The sequence below is a fragment of the Nylanderia fulva genome, unplaced genomic scaffold (genome assembly GCF_048542155.1).
Source record: "Nylanderia fulva isolate GAGA-0341 unplaced genomic scaffold, ASM4854215v1 Scaffold19, whole genome shotgun sequence".
Classification (NCBI taxonomy): Eukaryota; Metazoa; Arthropoda; class Insecta; order Hymenoptera; family Formicidae; genus Nylanderia; species Nylanderia fulva.
Window position 1 is genome coordinate 1,155,798 of NW_028190161.1, and position 21,633 is coordinate 1,177,430.

A 21,633-nucleotide genomic window follows, 5' to 3' on the forward strand; every position below is an offset into this window, starting at 1 on the left:
TGCTGTATCATAAATCGAATAGTAAAATGTTTAAAAGTAGTCTAATCGAATTATACAAAAGCTATGTGTTTGTTCGATCAGCTTAATTAGCATTGTGATGCCGTTAAATTGATGACTTGAAACGTTACATCGAACCGCATAAACCACAATTTCGTAATTGATCATGTATGCATTTAAAAGAATCTTTCAGTTTAATAGAATTTAAAATATAGGAATTTGTACGTCATGCTGAGCTTTGAATATTCTGAGGCTAATCAATAGAATGTAAATAAGAAAAGATTAAGTATACTTATATTCTTACATTGTTTGTATTCTGATTTATTAGTATTATAATTATTATATGAGTAAGAGGAATCTGTGTGTGCGGAATCTATGCATGCGGAGAGAATTGTACGTATCTCTTATCAATAACTTTAGAAAAAAAACAAGTTTTATAAAGATTATCCTATTATATATCAATTGGATTTCTTATTTGTGACTTATAATATTTAGTATTTTATAACATTGATTATTCACATTTTTTCCAAAATGAACATGTCAGAAGTGCTTACATTTAACAATATCTAATAATTATGTTTGTTATTCAAACAGTTTTTTATTCCGTATCCAATAAAATATATTTTTTATTTTCATAGCAAAAATTACCAAAGAAATATTTTTTTATCGTTAGTTATTCCTATACACGTTACATGCATGATAATTAAAGTTTCGCAGTCTAAAATATGTAAATAAAACTTTATAACAAATTCTCCGTCATTATTAGTCCGATAGTTAGTCAATCATGGAATTTTTTTCAGAAACTTAAAAACATTCAGAATTTTCTCATCATTTTTTTTTTTAATTAAATTTGAAACTTTTGCATTTATTGCCAATATAATACATTTTGCATGTATGTAATATTAATACAATATGTATTAATAGTAAATACAATATATACTATTTAATATTTTTTATTTTAATTTTCAACATTAAGTATTTTATATGGTCTGAAATTAGTGTATAATCTAAATTAAGATTCTGTTAGTATTATATAAGTATAGCTAAAAAAAAAAAATGATTGGCAAAAATTTCTTTGTTTTCAATGTTAAGTAAAATTTTTTTTTTTTTAATTAAATTTGACATTTTTTTTTAATTAAATTTGAAACTTTTGCATTTATTGCCAATATAATATATTTTGCATATATGTAATATTAATACAATATGTATTAATAGTAAATACAATATATATTATAAATAATAATCCTTAAGGTTGCCAGTAATAATTAATAAAAAACCACTCCTCAATGTTTAAAGTCGACCAGACTGGCAATAATTTATTATAAATAATTATTTGAAATACAACAACAACGTTTCGGCTGTCATTGCAGCCCTTTTCAAGTACATCTATAAAAAGTTCAATCAAAATAATTATAATTTAATACACTTATTCGCAACAATTAATTATACATTTAAATACAAAAATGTGTTACATACCAAATTTAAAACAGTAAATCAACTTCTATGCAAACTACCGACAATGTTAACGCTTGTTTTGATGAACAATGTAAGACTGACAGAAGTAAGCACATATTAAATAGATGTTAACTGTTCACAAGAATCTTAGTCACTAAGCGTTAAGAAGATAGAGACGAAACTAAATGTGTCTTTCGTAATTTAAATCGTCATAATAAAGTCAAATAAATAAAAATAAATAAATAGGTGGATATAAAAATAAAAATAAAATTAAAAGTAAAAATAAATATAAAACGACTTAAATAACGTCAAGAACACGATCATAAATCCCACTGAAATTCTCCGTATCTTTCTGTAAATTAATACTTTTTCCTTGTTTTTTTATGTAAAACATTTCTGCAATTTCTCTTTTTCTTGTCTGTTTTTCCTCATGCAGAATCACCGGAGAATCCCAACGGAACTCATGATCGTTGCAAGTCCGATGTAAACTAATGACAGAATGCAATGTCTTGTCTTTTTTATGTTATTTCTATGTTCTTTAATGCGCGTTTCTAAATGTCTCTTTGTCTGTCCTATATAAGCCGAATCGCAATTCGCACAATCAATTTTATAAACAACATCAGTTCTTTTTAAGTTTTCGTTTTAAGAACTGATGTTGTTTATAAAATTGATTGTGCGAATTGCGATTCGGCTTATATAGGACAGACAAAGAGACATTTAGAAACGCGCATTAAAGAACATAGAAATAACATAAAAAAAGACAAGACATTGCATTCTGTCATTAGTTTACATCGGACTTGCAACGATCATGAGTTCCGTTGGGATTCTTCGGTGATTCTGCATGAGGAAAAACAGACAAGAAAAAGAGAAATTGCAGAAATGTTTTACATGAAAAAACAAGGAAAAAGTATTAATTTACAGAAAGATACGGAGAATTTCAGTGGGATTTATGATCGTGTTCTTGACGTTATTTAAGTCGTTTTATATTTATTTTTACTTTTAATTTAATTTTTATTTTTATATCCACCTATTTATTTATTTTTATTTATTTGACTTTATTATGACGATTTAAATTACGAAAGACACATTTAGTTTCGTCTCTATCTTCTTAACGCTTAGTGACTAAGATTCTTGTGAACAGTTAACAACTATTTAATATGTGCTTACTTCTGTCAGTCTTACATTGTTCATCAAAACAAGCGTTAACATTGTCGGTAGTTTGCATAGAAGTTGATTTACTGTTTTAAATTTGGTATGTAACACATTTTTGTATTTAAATGTATAATTAATTGTTGCGAATAAGTGTATTAAATTATAATTATTTTGATTGAACTTTTTATAGATGTACTTGAAAAGGGCTGCAATGACAGCCGAAACGTTGTTGTTGTATTTCAAATAATTATTTATAATAAATTATTGCCAGTCTGGTCGACTTTAAACATTGAGGAGTGGTTTTTTATTAATTATTACTGGCAACCTTAAGGATTATTATTTATTTTATCACACCGTGACCTTACTATGGTGGTTTTACAAAGAGGATATTTTAATTACGTGACGGAGAAATTTAGTATGCAAATGTCTTTGATGCTAAAATCTTGGATCAAGACGAAGAAGAACATATGTAAATCTTATCAACAACTTATATTTTTACTCCGGTGCAGACGGATGGATATTCTACCTCCGCATATTAACAACAACAATACAGCAAGTAAATCAGCTATTTTTCACAACAGAAATGTTACACTTAAATGGCTACATCTCCAGCATCGTAGCAAAATTGCGTTATTAAACTTAGAGATTAAAGATATTAATTGTAAATTACGTGCGTTACGTGTCAATTTGAATCATATCGAAAAGCGATTATTTGATAATTTACCTTTTGAGTTTGTCGTTGGCTTTTTTGATCACAATGGGCATATCATTCATAAATATAATAATAGTGAGAAGCGGCGTCTAAGAAGCAAATTTGAACACATTTGTCGCAAGTATTATGGGGTTCGGAATCCATTGATAAAAATAGATTACCGCAAATGGATTGTAAATATCAGCAATCGTCGCGTTCCGGATTCGGTGATGAGGTTTCTCAGTTTGGGTGATAAGTTTGGCGTACCCATTTGTAGAAGTAATAAAGATGATAGGAAAATTTCTGCATTAGAAAACATAAAGAATATTGAAGTTAATCATAGAAAGTTTCCCAGTGACAACCTGGATAATTTGAGATTTTCGATAGCGAGTTCGGTACACAAGTTTTTGAGTAAACAAAAACATGTATGTTACATCGATAATTACATTTGTAATAGATACTCCGACTGCTCAAAATTTTTGAAATCTAACAAAAATATTTTTGCAACTAAAGCTGATAAAGGTCAGGTTACTGTACTGATGGACCGGACAGACTACGTTGAGAAAATGAATTTTTTATTGAAAGACGATTCTACGTATAGATCACTTAATAGGACTCCGCTGAAGTCACTGAGCACGAGGGTTGCTAATTTATTAAAATCTTGGTTAGATAATAAATTAATAGACGATAACACATACAGGTACAGACAATTGAGGTGTACGAATGGTAATTTGCCTCTTTTTCTCTTTTATTTCTTTTGTCGGTTAATCAACGGAAGCATTCATATCTTGCGTCCTGTATTATTCGTATAAACGTCTTGCCAAAAGAATAAAAAATAATTTAGAAAGAAATTTTCTGTAAAACATTACATGTAGAATAATTCTAAATTTATATGTATAGCAAATAAAAAAAAGTATATTCGTCATTGAAAATACGCATAGAGCGAAAGAGTGAAGTTTTATTGACATCTAAGAAGTAAGAGCGAAATGCAGCGTTTTTCTTTCGATTTAATTGCCAAATCGGAAATACTTTCATGTGTAAATTTCAGCCATCATTGCAGCAAACTGCAATCATATCACACCTTTAGCTAACCGTAACTAAAGACGTGATACAGTTGCACACTTGCTTACACGTAGGCAACATACCGTGCCGTAAGTATGCATATTGCACATTTAGACATGCATCGATATTTTTCAATATCTATTGGGTTGTTCAAAAAGTCATTGCGTTTTTTTCCAATAGATAGCGCTGTCCACATTTATTTGTATCTGAGCGTGCCATGAATGTCAAATGTTTATGCACATTTTGTTGTTGACACTTAACCTAAAAACCAAAAAAAAAGTTGACGCAATTTAGTCGAGTTTTGTGCTTGCAATTGTAGTTTAAACATGGAGAATTTTGAAAAGCATATTCGCCATATTTTGCTTTATTACTTTAAAAAAGGGAAGAAAGCAACTGAAGCAAGGGAAGAGTTGCGTCAAGTTTACGGCAGAAATGTCATTGAAAAACGTCAGTGCCAGAACTGGTTCGCCCGATTCCGTGGTGGTGATTTTTCGGCTAAAGACGCTCATCGCTCCGGTAGGCCTTCCGAGATTGACGACGATAAAATCAAGGCATTGGTGCAAGCAAATAAGCATTCAACGGTTCGGGAGCTTGCTACCGCTCTAAAAGTGTCCATTGGAAGTGTTCATGGACATTTGAAATCGCTTGGTTTCGTGAAGAAGCTCGATATTTGGGTACCGCATGAGTTGAAAGAAATTCATCTGACAAAGCGTATGAACGTCTGCGATCAACTCACCAAACGCGAAGAAAACGATCCGTTCTTGAAGCGTATGATCACGGGCGACGAAAAATGGATTGTCTACAACAATGTGAGCCGAAAAAGGAGTTGGAGTAAGCGAGATGAAGCACCGGAAAGGCAAACAAAGGCGGACATCCACCAAAAGAAGGTGATGCTGTTAATCTGGTGGGATTGGAAGGGACCAGTCTTCTATGAGCTGCTTCCACAGAATAAAACGATCAATTCCGATGTCTACTGTGAGCAGCTACAGAAATTAAGTGATGCCATCGCACAGAAACGTCCCGAGCTGATCAATCGTAAGGGTGTGGTGTTTCACCACGACAATGCGAGACCACACACAAGTTTGGTCACTCGGCAAAAATTATTGCAGCTTGGTTGGGATGTGTTGCCACATCCACCATATAGCCCAGACCTTGCGCCATCAGACTTCCATCTATTTCGCTCCTTGCAAAACTCCTTGAACGGTAAAACGTTTGCTTCTGAAGACCTCATCAAACAGCACCTTGACAAGTTTCTCGCAGAGAAAGATAGGAAGTTTTATGAACGCGGTATTATGAAATTGCCCGAGAGATGGCAAAAGGTCATTGAACAAAACGGCCAATATATTATTGATTAATGTTCATTACGTATATTAAATAAACGCACCTGAAAATCAAATGAAAAAAACGCAATAACTTTTTGAACAACCCAATATTATTATACAGTGCCCGATCTTCGAAAATGTATATTTAAACTTAGTAAAAAATATGTTTAATCTTAAATTGGCATTTATTTTTGCGTTTAAGAAGCTCAATAAAAATGATTCTTTACTCTCTAATTGTAAGTGTGACTAATATATTATTTGGAGTTTTTTCAAAAGCATACGTGTAATATTTTTATATATCTAAAAAAATATATTATCTTTCAATCAATTGCAAAGTATACTTATATAATATTTTAATTAACATTTTTAATGTTTTTGTATTTTCTAATATTTTCTCATAATGGAGTAAGTATTTTTATATATTAAATTATTTCTTATAACTCTGTGCAAAATTGATTTACTTATAGTATAATACAAACATATGATATATTGTCAGCATTTATATACTATACATATACAATTACATTTTTAAATACTATTCTTGCCTCACCTCAAAGAACTGTTCATTATATAATCCTATGTAAATTTTCTATTGCGCTATATTCACAGCAATATTACGACATTTCACGCGAGGTATTTTTTCCCCCAAAAATCATGTGCACGCAATTTTTAGACACACTTACATGCTATAATGATTCAAGTGTAAACGAGCTTAATAAACATGAGGCCATGCACGTCGTAAAATAGATTTAACGTTCCAAACGACGCATGAAATCTTACTGTTTTATTGTTGAGGCGATTCAAGTCTGTCTTTTATGTGAAACAGCCAAGTTTTATATAACAGAAACTAAGCATCTACAGATTAGAAATGAAAATTGTCTTTATAAAAAAAAATATTAATAACGTTTTATATAATTTTTATCAATATAAATAATTTATATCAAAAATAATTTTTATCGTATAAATACAAAATTTAACTTTATATTGGTCAATAATGTTAGAATGTAAATGTGCTTTTACATATGTAATTATGCAATAAGAAAAGTGGTTGTGTTATTTGGTTATTCTTTAACTTTAAATTGTTATAAAAGATGAATGAATCATTAGTTATAATATATAAAACCAAAAATTTTAAACCATACAAATTAAAACAGACAATTGATTTTGTTTTATAAAAACCTTGCAATTGATCTAATCGTTCGTATTACAAATGTAAATGGAAAGATAGAAAGTGATTGCGAATTGCATGCAAAGAGAATAATGTCAATCACGCGTGGGAATTTAAATGTATTACTAAATAATTATGTTGCACAAGGATTAACATATCTAAAATACGACTATGCGACCATAAATTGTGGTGAAACATATACGCGACATATAATAGTTATAATGTGTGTGTAGTTTTACACATATTTAAAATCTTATATAAGTCACAAGAAGATGTAAATTATATATTTATAATATTTATTTCAAAATAAATTTTATTTGACGAAATTAATTAATAATGTTTTGCAATTTTTAAGATTTTATTTTTAGTAATATATAGTACGTCTACTCTTTTCTATGATAATATTAATACAGATATTTAATATTTATAATAAAAGCACGTTTGCATGATATTATATTATTAATCGATGTAAAATTAAATTGTAAATTTAATATTAGCTGCTAAGTAAAATTATGGGTTATATTACACACAATAAAATTCGCCTATATAATTTTCAGAAAAAATCCTTGATTAAACTTTGATAAATTATTTATTGAATGCATTTTAAAAATATCAAGTAAAAAATATATCCAAAATTGTTTTCTATTATAACATAAAATAGACTCTTGAATCATGGTCTGGCAAGGATTTTCAGATTGCAGTGCCTATACTTCAACTATACTGCATTTTATGCGTCGCATAAACACATATAGTTTGTTGTTTACTGATTAAGCGGTCAAGAACATTTCTCACAACATAAAAGCGTTAAACTTAGCTCAAGCAGGCATCGTGGAATTTTATTGACAACTCAACGTCAACAGTTAAATATTTCATGCGACTTTCAAGTATCAACGAAAAATACAATGCAACAATGATTACGAAGCGATTGATTACAAAATCGCACGACATGAAAATTGTGGCGTGCACGCAACAAAAAATCTTTGCTGCATATTCATGCCAATAAACACGCTATAAGATTGAAAAGGTAACTGCAAAATGCTCTTTCTCAATTGCAGCTTTAGAAAAAAAGTTATACTATGTGTATATTTAACTATGAGTATGCATACATATTGAAAGTATAAAAAAATTTACAAGCATTTAAAATTTTACTTTTAATTTTAAATCTAAGTTAATTAAAAATGTAATTTAAGAAATTTAAATTAATTTAATCAAATTTAATTCATTTAAAAATCCCTCACCGCCTCTCTCTCTTTCTCTGTCTTCTAGTACTTATTTAATCTTTTATTATTTTGTTTTCAAAAAAATTTATTTCTAAATTATACTTAGACAAAATATATAAAATAGGAGGATATTATCTCTAACAATTTACATATTAAATTACAATTATTTTTAACAGTAAAAGACATAAAATAAAAAAATTACTTCCAAAAAATTAAGTCAACAGATTTATAGATAGAAAAATATTTGCTATAACATCATTAATAAGAGTTTTACAGTTTGATATATATATATATATATATATATATATATATATATTGACGTGAGAAGAGAGAGAGAGAGAGAAAGCGCATCTAGAATATTTATAGATGATACAGTTTAATGAGATAAAGTAACCTAGTTTATGATAGATAATTCCTTGTATAATTAAGTTCGATTTATTACTGTTTTGTGTAACCATTTCGGAACGTCATAGTGTTCGCACGTGTCAACTTCCGTTAGTTTTTAACGATCACCATTTCCTGTCTTATTGTTAGTTCTAATGTTACAATGCGTAATGCATCACACATTTAGATTTTTTTTTTTCGCATTTTCAGAGTCAGCCACCATAAAAGTGTTTAAATTAACCGATTGTTGTTCGATATTCAACGTTTTTGCGCTTTGTTATTGTTTAAAATGTTACGTCTGCTCATTAATGTAAGCGGCTATTTTCAGATATTGTGCAACTATTAACTGGAGTATAACGTCATGTGTCACCCATATTTCTAACACGTTATATAACTCGTGTGCCAAATAAAATTTACATCTTAAGCCACTTAAATATAATATAATGCAAAATGTATAAACACTACATTTATCAATAATAATGTAAAGACATATGTTTTAAGTTATGAGAAAAGTATGTTTTAAAAAAAGTAAAAAAAGAATTAAAGTATCTTTATAATTTAACAAAAATATATGATTTGCATTAATTTACAATAAGTTACAATACTATGTACTAAAAAATCATTCTATTATTTGTGCGTGCGTGCATGTGTGTATGTGGATATAAACAGCGTCTAGAAAAATAAAAATAAAATATACACTTGGAAAATATCTTTAATGGCTTTATAATTGCGATGTATATTTTTATATAATTAATTATTTTTTTTTGTCACAAATGACTCTTTAGTGATTAATGATATCCAATTTTGGTATTATAATTTATAAGTAAAAAAATTATTAATAGTTGGACATAAAAATTGCATAACACAAAATTAGCAAATTTAAAGACCTATTATTTTGTTAACAAATCTAGTCTTGTTACTTTTGTAATATAATTTGACACTGAATTTTCTATCCCACAATTCATACATTTCACGAGCTGTTAATAAAACTATTTAGTCATAAACTACCGATGTTCTAGCGCCATGATTCCAGGTCGCTCGATCTTGTTACATCAAATCGGCGAACTACGAAAAGATCCCCGCAAAAATTCGCGATTTATGAGATCCAAAGTCGTGCTCGGTGGCACTCATTATAACGCTAAAACTCAAAACCACGCAATATACAGCAACATAAGAGTCGTTAAACGCTTTAATGACCATTGCATAACACGACTTCACAACTATATAATCTTACATAATATCGCACTAGGTTATATCACAATGTCGCAAATTGTGAATGGATTTTATATATTTTAAAGAGAGAACCAAACATCTTATGTATCAAGTGTAAAAAACTTGTCATACATTTTTATGAACAAAATTAGCGATTTGTGCTATCTAAATAATTTATGATATGTTGAAGTAAGCCTCTAACAAATTATAATCAGAAAGATAATTTAAAATTTAATTGTCGTGATTTTAATTTATAAATATATATTTATATAAAAAAATAAATATAAATATCATGTAACTTGGTCCTGTTTCTCTATATACCTAATCCTTAAAATCCTATTGTAAGATGCAAATAAAAACTTTATTGTTATAAGATTATTTATATATTTTAATTTTTATTAATCATTAATGCTAAGATATTAGATCATTTATTGGTTTAAGAAATTTTTACTTAATTTAATCAAAATTAGAAACAATTTTCATTAAAATTAAATTTTTCCATAATTGCAAAATTTCATTACATGTCATTGACATTCATTTTTTATTCCTATTTAAAAAAAAAATTCCTATTATGAGATTAGGTATCTTTTCGAAAAACTTTCAACGTATAACATTCAGTATAATTTGAAACACCATCTAAAAGACTTTGTAAAGCTGTCAATTCAAAATTCTCTGTATCCTCTGAGAATTACAGAATATTATTTTCTCGAAATGACTGAATACCGTGTAATCAAGAGAGCAGCCAGATGAGACTGACAGATAACTGTACTGTTTCCGGTGTAACGTCAAAATTTCCCTCTTTCTATCTCATCTTCTCAACTACGCCCGGTTATGTCGCTCTCATACTCCCTGGGGGCAACTACAAAGTAAAGCTCACCTCTCGTAACATCTAATTCGAGGCGTTACTCAACGCGTCAAAGTTACGTGACCGGTCGTTCTGTAACAAGCCGTTACAGCGTCCCTCATTACGAATTCGTCGAATCAAGCGTGAAACGCAACGACATGCCACGAATATCTGCGAACGTTGTGCATCCTCACATTTTCTCCGCTCGAACATTGTTATATAATATATGTATATGTATTTGTTTCTGATTAGAGATCGATCGAAGGAATCACTCGACGCGTCTTCCTCGAGCAAATTCAGACGTGATTAGAGACCGAAATGTGATCTCAACTATTCGCTGTTACGAAAGCTACAGTTTTCTATTTGATGTCTGATAAAGGAAGTCCTGATAGATATTTCAATTTGTGTGGATAATGTCAGAGTTAATATGAACAGAATGAAAGTGAAGCAATTTTAGATATAGAATAATGATATAAAACAAATAATGATGAGAAGAGAAAGAGAGATAAGATACATTTTGTCAATAAATTTGATTAAGTTGTACATTATTAATCGTTTTAATTTTCTAAAATAAAATTGCAAATAATAGTAATGTATAATATAATAAAATTTATAAATTGTTTGCCATGTCTAATTAAAGAACGTGAAAGTTCTAATTTTCAACTGCAGAAAATTAAAATGATATAAATATGTTAAACGCACTTTCTCTCCGAACACACATAAGTTAAAATCACTAATCTTAAAATAAAAAGTAACAGACATTTTAACTTATTAGAATGCACTCCATTTTTCTTTAGAAATTAATAATTGAATAATGGATGTAATATCATATTCGTAATCTTAATTGAGAAATTTGAAATAAAACGTATTCTTCGTGTAAATATTAATTACGATTGTTTTTACGTATATTGCAATTTTATTAATAAATATGATCCACTATGATTTCTCTTGAAAAATTAATAGAATTGACTTTACGGTTTTCCTAGACAATACAGACGAGCTCAATTATAGTAATAACAAATGAGACTTGTACACTCATTAAATGCTAATAATGACACGGTTAAAGCAATCTCCTGAATGTATCTCGGAAAACCCAATCGATTCTTGATATATAACGGTTACAGATAATATTATTATCACGTACCATCGTACACTCCGATAACTGATTTTCCCAGACAATCATTATTCCCGGTCAACGTATAGAAATCTCGCAGAATTTAATTCAGCTCATGTGATATATTCGACATATTCAGAAAATATTCTAAAATCATATAGAGAGAGTATCCCATCTTTTCCATTTTAATTTTTAGCCATCAATTTTTTTTAAAAGTAAGTACATGAAATTTACACTCAATTATGTCAATTTAGAAAAAAAAATTTTAATTATCATTTATTACAATTACATATTTTTCATCTCTGTCGTTTATTGTAACATATATTTACTATAACAATAATAATAATTTTTTTAATTCAAATTATTATTATTATTGTATGTAGATATTTAAACACTTTGATTGTAGATTGCGAAATATTAAAAAAATTTAATTTTTTAATATTTTTTATTCTCTTTGAAAATAAAACCAAACTCTACGTCTCTTTGCATTCTTCTTACGTTGCCTAATTTGGCATTCTATGCATCATGCGCGTTTCATTTAAACGTGCCATATACCTTCACATATTCCGAAGGCTGTAAATTGCAGCGGCGAGATGTTGCATCGCGCCATTTGCTTGGCAAAGACAAATGGCAAGCACGTTTAGTCAATAGGAGAAGAGTTTGCCGAAAGATATATCGAGAATCTAAAAAACGAGCAAAGAGAAGAAGAGAAAAGAAAGCATACTGTCGTGACATAATGTAATATATACATACAGAGAGAGAAAAAGAGAGAGAGTATCTCTTATTATCATCATGATTGATAACAAACGCAAATTGAAACTGGAAAGTAATTTCGAAGAATTAAAAAATTAACATTAAAAATTGAATATGATAAGAAACGTATAAAAATATAAAATAAAATAATAAATAAGAAAGTAAAAAATAAAATATTTCTAATTCGATCAACATCTTACAATCATCTATCTAAATATCTCGGAAATTTATGATAGATATAATTTTACATAATAATTTATTTTTTTTAATAAAGGTTTAAGTTACATATTTTGAAAATGTTAACAAAACAAATTAAAATAATTCTGCGCGCTTATTTATGTACCTAATTCTTTTTCTTTATTTTATATGCAACTATATATATATATATATATATATATATATATATATATATATATATAATACTATTTCAACATCTTATTAACTATATATTTATTGCTGTACAACTAACATTTTAATTATTTATTATTTTAAATGCTAGACTTTTGAATAGTATTTGACTTTTCGATAAAATAAGAGATTAAATTTCACTTTTATAATTATAATATATATATATTGAGACCAGCATAGCGAAAACAAAGCGAGAAATGAAGTGCTTGCCAGGAGTCTAGACCAATATAAATAAAAGAGAGCATTAGAATTAATTATTTTCAAAACAGGAGTACTGCAAGAACGCATAAAGAAGCAAACAGGTATTAATCGCGTTATCCGTGTATAAATCACACGTAACTGTAAATGCGTTACGCTACGTGGGAAACGTGAGAGATGAAGCCTCGTAGATGTGATAAAGGTCGAGACAAGCGGGTGGGGGTCAAACAGCCGATAGATCATTTGTAATTAATTAAATCCTTTCGGTCGTCAAGGATAAAGCTGGCGGGGCAATGTCCTAACACGATTTGCATAATAGCAATATGACCTTTCTATTATAGCTAAGGCCAGCAACTGAAAAGATCGATTCTAACTGTGCAACATTGCAACAAAACGAGCAATAAAAATTTAACATTTTTTTACATCGCTTAAATAACATAATAATAGCGAAAATGACTGAGCAAAGAGCTCAGTGTATTCATATCCAACAAAAAAAATTATTGATGTTAGCGAGCATGTTCAAATGTTTAGCTTAATCTTACATTAGTATGAAATCTAAAGATATTTTCTGTCATTATAACTACTGACATATTCATTTATTTTGTAAGTTTTTTTTTATGAAACTTGGCTTTTTCATAAAGTGTCGAATTTTTGTAGACCGACGTTTTACAAAAAGTCTGCGGCAGATTGAAATAATTTGTTTATTTATTTCTTATCACAATAATATGATATGTTGGACATAAATCCCTTTTACTTTATTTACTTTGATCCTAATAATTGACAGAGATAAATTTATAAGAAAATATTTATTTTATTGCTATTTCTCTCTGATCTCTGGATAATTTTAATATTTTAAGAACGCATTATCTCCAAAATGAGAGAGATAATTACGAGTCACTCGTTTTCAATATTATCAATATTCAATGTTAAAAAATTGACAATTTCTCAGGATATTTTCAAAGTTTTTAATGCAATAATAGATCGAGAATTATTCTATCCAAATTCTACTTTAAACGTCAGGACATCAAGGACTGCTTGAGGCAACGTCCTGCGCCAGTTACGTAAGCCAACGCGACCGTGAATTTATCGATTCTCTACTTATCGTCGACTGACTGCTTTGATATCTCGCTTACAGATTCCTCCCATCCGCAGGTTATAAAAATAACGTTATGCGTGTGTGGCAAAAAAATATATTTTATCTTTTCATGGAAATAATGTTACGTGATGATAGCATTATAAAATAAATCGAATAATCTTTACATTTTTTATTTACCATATTTAAAATATATATATGCCGTTGTTATGCAATATTTGAATTGATTTTTGATATTACGTTACACATTATGTCATTTATCCTTGCAAAGAAACTTGTCATAAATCTTATCACAAATACTCAGTTTCTTATTTTTATATATACGTATATTTTTTATTTGTTCTATAATGATTTTATTCTGTTAAAAATGATTTTCATTTATCTACATGATAAAAGAATAAAAGTTTTAAATAATTTTAAGTATTTATATTGTTTTACTAACAAACTTATTAGAAAATATTTTACAAGAAGTTTAACTTCAAATTACATGTATAGAGAAGACAGATTTCGAAAATATGAGATTGCGACAAGTTTCTTAATTTTTTGCTAAACATTTTATTTTAGATATTAATTAATCTCTTTATCTAATTGAAAATTAAGCATTACAAATATGTCATTAAAGTGAGAACTGATACCATGACTGGCGCACAAAAGATGCGTCTGCCACGAGATTAATCGCCGCTAAATATAGAACGTATAATAATAATACGCGCGCGTGTTCACGGCACACATCGGCACGTTAATGTCACACTCGCGTGATGCTGGAAATACCGAGGGAAATAGATAGATGAGCGAAAAGTGTAAATTAACGGAACATTAAATTTCCTCGGTGAAATGTACACTAAACAATTATTGTTCAAAAAGAGATAATGAAAAACTTGCAATCTGTACCAATTTGATTTTAGACAACAAATCTACAAATATCAATATAATAATTGTTTTATTAATAATATTTATCTAGACCTATCTAATAATACGTATTTATATTTTTTTATCAATTATTTTTATATATTATAAAAAGTAGTTCACAATAATATAGACTCAATACAAATGATTTTAATCTGCTTTAACATTTTCAGAATATATAATGTAAAATGTTCGCTAAATTATTACGAAGAAATTGTAGAAAATAAATGCAAATCCAGATAAAGCGAAACTACATCCTTAGAATATTATCGTAGACATCTAAATCCGTATAAATTTGTGCCATCAAGGATGAGACTACCAGAAAACTCATAAATGTAAATTTTATATATTTTATAATTGATATTTTCTTCTATAAATTTTTTTATATACATATAATTAAAGATATAAATACAATATAATCGTTAACGAAATATTCTGATATTTTACGAGATTAATTGTAAACCAGATATTATAATAAAGCTTCTTTCTCCCAATTTTTTTCTCTAAATTCTAATAAATATTCAATGATGCAATTATAATCGAGAGGAATCAAAAAATGACAAATATATATATCTAAAATTTTCAAAAAAATCCCTGTCGCACAAGACGTTGCAGTTGTGATTCTGAGAGAGCTTCTCGATTGTATATAAGAATGATATCGGAGTCGATATATGATTCCACTCTACCGCGACACGGATTAGGCAATCATCCGACATTCTCAACGAGGCGTTATAAAACCCACCTTAAAAACAGGCACGAAATAGGAGGGCAGAACAAGCGTGGCGAGTAAGAGAGGCGGAGGAATCTCGTAATATGGTAATACCACATGTTCGGTGGGGCATTGACGTTACATAATATACGGGAGAGTACAAGAGACATCGCGATACACAAACTGGCTGGCTATCAGAAAGCCTCGAGAGCCATTATGCAACGGAGACTCGGGCAACAAAGAGCACCGTCTCGCTATGCATCAGCTTGATCCGGAATGCGAAGACGCGAATTCTCAATTTTACAATTGCGCGCAAGAGTCTCGCTGAGCTGAAGATATGGTGGACTCTCGGGAACGGATGGACCGCAAACGAATAAGAAGCTGCCACTGCCGGTGTTTGACTCATAAACTCGTTAGTCAAATGAGGTCATCCGTTGATCGAGGGACGGAAAGTGATTCACTGATACTTAACGTCTCGGTTGTGATGTAACTCGAAACGGCGATGATTCTACTCGACAATGTGGCCCCCGAAGCTTCGTAACAATTGTTCAACAATTAGGGAAAGTGCAAAGAGAATCGGAAAGATATATATATATATACGACTTTGTTACGGCAATCGTTCGCATATTTCCTCCCATTCGACGTGCGTTAATTATCGCAAGTACTTCTGTTAATCTTCTCGCGTTACGATTATGAGAACTTCATTTATAAGAAATTTATATGCGCGGAGAACTCGGTATTACATGGTTATATTTACGCAACGCTTCTATCTCATCCGCAGCAAATTAGAACAGATTACACGTAAGATGTTGTTTCTTCATAAAGAAATTGTTCTTATATAAAAAAAAAAATCATCCACTATTGTGTGTATTATGTGTACAAAATAGATTATTAAATTTAAGAATTATAGATTGATTTAATATAACAACGCTTCTATTTGATCCGCAGCAAATTGGAACAGATTATACGTATGAGATGTCCTTTCTTCATAAAATAATTCTGTCCTTTCTACATTAAAAAATCATGGATTAATTTAAAATAGCAACGTTTCTATTTCATCCGCAGCAAATTAGAACAGATTATACGTGTAAGATGTTCTTTCTTCATAAAGAAATTGTTCTTATATTTAAAAAATCCTCCACTATTGTATATTATATATACGAATAGATTATTGATACTCTTTGGAAGAATTCCGTCGCTTCGACATTTATCAAAGCGATAGAAGAGACAGACACTGGGACAAATATCAGAGGCGTCTGCTCTCACAAAGATTGTATATCCTGGAGTTTCGTAATGCGGATTGCGAGGTGCCTCGGCTTGAGGTCGGGTCAATTCGCGCAGCAACTCGCGGCTAACCATATGTAAGTAACCGTAATGCATGGAGGCGATTTCGTCACCGAGACTCGACGCTCGACAATAGGAACGCGCACGAAAGGTTACGTACCTTCGGCGCGCTGCACTGTGCTGAAACAGTTATGAAATACAGGGTAGCCTGCGCGCCCATCGATTCCTCGCCTCCGCACAAAGCGAAGGCGCGATCGTCCCACTCGCGCCACGGTTTTTCCGAAAGTAGACGGACAGATCGAATGGCGTACGCTTACTTAACAAAAGACGGATTTGTGCAAAATCAAATTAACTATCAGTTCGATTCTATCGTGTATTTTGAGCGACAAGACACGCTTTCTCATTTATGCATATATAGAGAAGTCTCTATTAGATATTACTGAAATGTAGCACCTTTATAGCTCAATATGATTTATAAATTATATATTTTTAATTATTTATAAACCATTTTTTAATTTTGGTGAAGAAATATTTAAAATAGATAAAAAGTGAATTGAATTTTATAGAAAAACATTTTTATTAAATTTTATTAGTGAAATAATTAATACAAATTTAAATTTAAAATCTTTAAAAAATTTTATATTTGTATTTTTATTAGTTTATATTTATATAAATTTTATATTTATAATTTAATTATAAGATTAATTTTTTTTTTAAATATAGAATTTAAATAGCTTAAGGAAAAGTTTAATGTTGAAGATATTAAGATAATAAAAAAAAATTATTTTTAGATATAAACATTTTTAGATATAACATTAATATTACACATAAAATCTAATAATGAATATTAGTATTGCGAAATTGTTGAATAATTAATGTTATAAAACTAGCAAATAAATAGTCTATTTTCATAATTACTACTTATAAAATATATGTCTAACCTGTACATATTATACAACGCGCCGATCTCATGGAGAGTAAACAAATTCATTAATCTTTTGCAAGAAGGATATGACCGTAGGTTAAAGATTACAAAATTTTCAAGCTTAGACAAGATACAACACCGATGCGATGCAGGATGCAAAATTGTGAGAACTTCCGGGATAAAGATCGAATTAAGTTTAACGATGTGACTTTTTTTTAGATACGTGTGGTTGGTTTCGAGCTGCTTACCTATAATCTTCTTCGTTATTTCGGAGCAAAGAAAATTACGAGACGCCGCGTTCTCGAAAGAGTTGCATTATGATACTTCTCTGGTCGTGCGAAACGCACGAAATTTCGACGCGGACGGATGCGTTTCTAGTCTGTCTCTAATTTTGCCCCGTCACGGCCAGACCAGATTACATAAATTATTTGGTTCTCGTAAATTCTCGCGCTTTACGACCGGTCGACCTTTAGGAAAAAAAAAAAAGAAACCAATTTTTATACACATGCCAGACCGATTCCGACACGAATCACCTTTCATCCGCGCCACGTTTATTTGCTTGCACGAAATTTTATATCGAAAATGCCGACTTACGCGTGCATAGAAAGTGTAGCCGATTTAACAACATTATTTAATACGTCTGCACATTTCCGTTATTCTTCGATGTCAAGAAGCTTGATATAATTTTTTCTTTTTAATCACACCGGAAATGCAGTTGTTCGTCAGTGTGGGTAAATCTCTATCAGTGCGCAAGAAAAATCTATTTCCGCAAGACGCGCTACATTTTGCAGAAAGTGCAGAGACAAAGATAAGTGAATCGCAGTTTAGTCTGAGGCGAATAGAATGTTTTGTCGATAAGCGAAGTTATCGTTATTTATCGATGGACCGTTTGCGGCTATATCGTCAATTACTCAAACGCGAATGTTTCTTATGTAAGCCGCATGCGGTCGCAGAAATTAAATGCAGATCAAAGTATGCGTGGTAATCTCTCCACGTATATGTGAGCATGCAATATCTGCTTAATGCATTGCTCTACATAAAAGAAACTAAGCACTTATAACGGTTAAATTAATAAATATAGAGTTATAAAGCTTTTTCTAATAAAAATGACATTAATTTTTTTACACTGCATAAGAATAATTTTTTCAAAGCATTGATATAAGCCCAATTTTTTAAATAAAATTTTATTATGTAATGTTCATTTTAATGTAATTAATAAGGCAAAAAATATTTTATATAATTATCTTCTATACATCTATATAATAAGATAAATAAATGACATATACTAATTTAATTTGCATACTAGCATATTAACATTTCTTTTCTTGTTTTTTAAAATCATTATAAAATTGAGTAAAATATATCTTATATTTAAAAAAATTGTAAAATTAAAAAAATTATGTTGTTCTCAATTTCCGTTTTATTCTAACAAAATTGAGAACAACATATTAATTTTTAATTTTCCAATTTTTTAAACTATAATATATCTTATATTAAAAAAAAATTGTAAAATTAAAAAAATTATGCTGTTCTCAATCTCCGTTTTATTCTAACAAAATTGAGAACAACATATTAATTTTTAATTTTCCAATTTTTTAAACTATAATATATCTTATATTAAAAAAAAATTGTAAAATTAGAAAAATTATGCTGTTCTCAATTTTCGTTTTATTCTAACAAAATTGAGAACAACATATTAATTTTTAATTTTCCAATTTTTTAAACTATAATATATCTTATATTAAAAAAAAATTGTAAAATTAAAAAAATATGCTGTTCTCAATTTGATTAGAATAAGACGGAAATTGCGCGATTAATTTATACGAATGCCAATGATCGTGAGATCGATATCGTTCGATGTGTCCGCGAACGACACGAATTTTGACTCGTCGACGCGGCGGCAGAGAAAGGCGGGCCTCTTTTCGGCTGTCTGGCCGTGACCCGTTTCACATTATATAAGCGAACGGCCTCGAAGTCACGACGAGCGAAGCCAGCATCGGGCGATCCGGACCGACATCGGGTGAACACCCAGACAAGGTCAGATCCGAGCCAACAGGATGCAGCGCGCTATGCAGCCCGACGCGAGATGCGTCGTGCGTATATATGTATATCTTTTCTCTCTGTTTCTCGCTCGCTCTCCGAAAGACCGAATGGAGAACGAGTCTTTGTTCGAAGGAAAAACGCTCGAAGGCTACCGAAGGATGGCCAGACAGACCGGAGCGTTTTAGGTAATTATCAGATTGATTACTTTGTTGATCGATGAAATATTTTTCGATCCTAATCTCCGACAAAGTGAATGAAGATAATGTACTAATGTGAGTTTCACATATCAGATAAACTGTTGAATCAAAATGCAAGAGAAATGTCTGTTGAATTTAAATGATATTTCGTTATTTTTGATCGACACAATATTTCTACATAGTGTTTATTGATTTATTAGTTTATAAAATGAGCAAATTCATATTCATGCGTTGTTAAAGTCTGTGTATCCTCAACGATTGCTTAATTATGTATTTTTAAATTGCCCGAACAGTCAATTTAATATTTCATATTATTTTAAAGAATCAGGTAAGAAGTGTGTATTTTTTATTCGTATTCATATCTTTCTTTATCTTTTCATTTTCGATGTTTAAAAAGCTCATTAACGTATTAGTTGCATCACTAAAGTCTTGCAGAATGTTCTCATGAGAGATGCAAGAATAAATTTCAAAATAACTTTGAATGTAAACTGCAAAATATCTTACCTGTACTTTATATTTTCGCCAATACTCCTGATCAATTATTATAATAATTATGCATAAAGTATATATATATATATAATGTCTGGAATAATTAATTTCGAAACCCTAGTGAAAGACTTAGTTACGACATTTCACATTCGGGAGACCGAAGCGGAATGCAGATACACGTAATACATAAGAAAATTGCAAGCCGATGACCGAACATATGAGGTAACCGCGATAAAAAAAAAGAAAATTGCATTCAGAATACTTAATATAGCAGCATCCGCTTTTTCCAAACTACAGAGATGGATAGACTACAAAAAATTAGGATAATCAACGTTTGTTAAAGAAATGAGCTATTTTTATATATAACGCAGTTGTATGTACAATTAATAAAATCGCGTACTTTAAATAAAATAAATAAGTAAAATTTCAAATTATTCATATCTTTCTTTAATTTCTACTTTAATTTACATTTATATGTGTAATATACTTTAATTATACGTATATTAAAGGCATCTGTCAATTTAATCTAATTCATTCTAGAATCCATTTATGGTAACAAATCTATCTACAATCTACAATCTACAATTATGATCTATAAATCCGTTACCTTAAAATTAAATAAAAGTTTATCTCACTCACCGATGTAGCACAACAACGGAGTAGTTGATGTTCAAGCCGTTATCTGTAACATATGAATATAAAATCTAAATTATAGCAGCGTTCAAATTAATTTCAACTAATTATTAGACGTGCCGAATTTTTTATTTGGTACATAATAATAATAAATTATATAGATAAATATAAAATTTATATAAATAATTTTATAAATTAAAAAGAAACAACTATTTAAGTATAGAAATTATTTTATAGGCTTTATATAATATTTCTTAAAATTTATATACTTGTCATATCTCTAAGTTTCTCTTGTTTAAATTGTTCAAATAAATGAACTGAATTAATGTATAATAATTAATATACTAATAACGATATTCACCTTAGGGTTGCTC

The 21,633-nt window shown here is 29.6% G+C and overlaps 1 protein-coding gene across 1 annotated transcript; it reads left to right on the plus strand.

Moving 5' to 3' along the window:
• Window positions 1-4,683: 4,683 nt before the first annotated feature.
• LOC114936116 (histone-lysine N-methyltransferase SETMAR-like) lies at window positions 4,684-5,712 on the plus strand. The gene has a single exon (XM_029309141.2). The coding sequence runs from the start codon at window positions 4,684-4,686 to the stop codon at window positions 5,710-5,712; it is 1,029 nt and encodes a 342-aa protein (XP_029164974.2).
• Window positions 5,713-21,633: the final 15,921 nt, after the last annotated feature.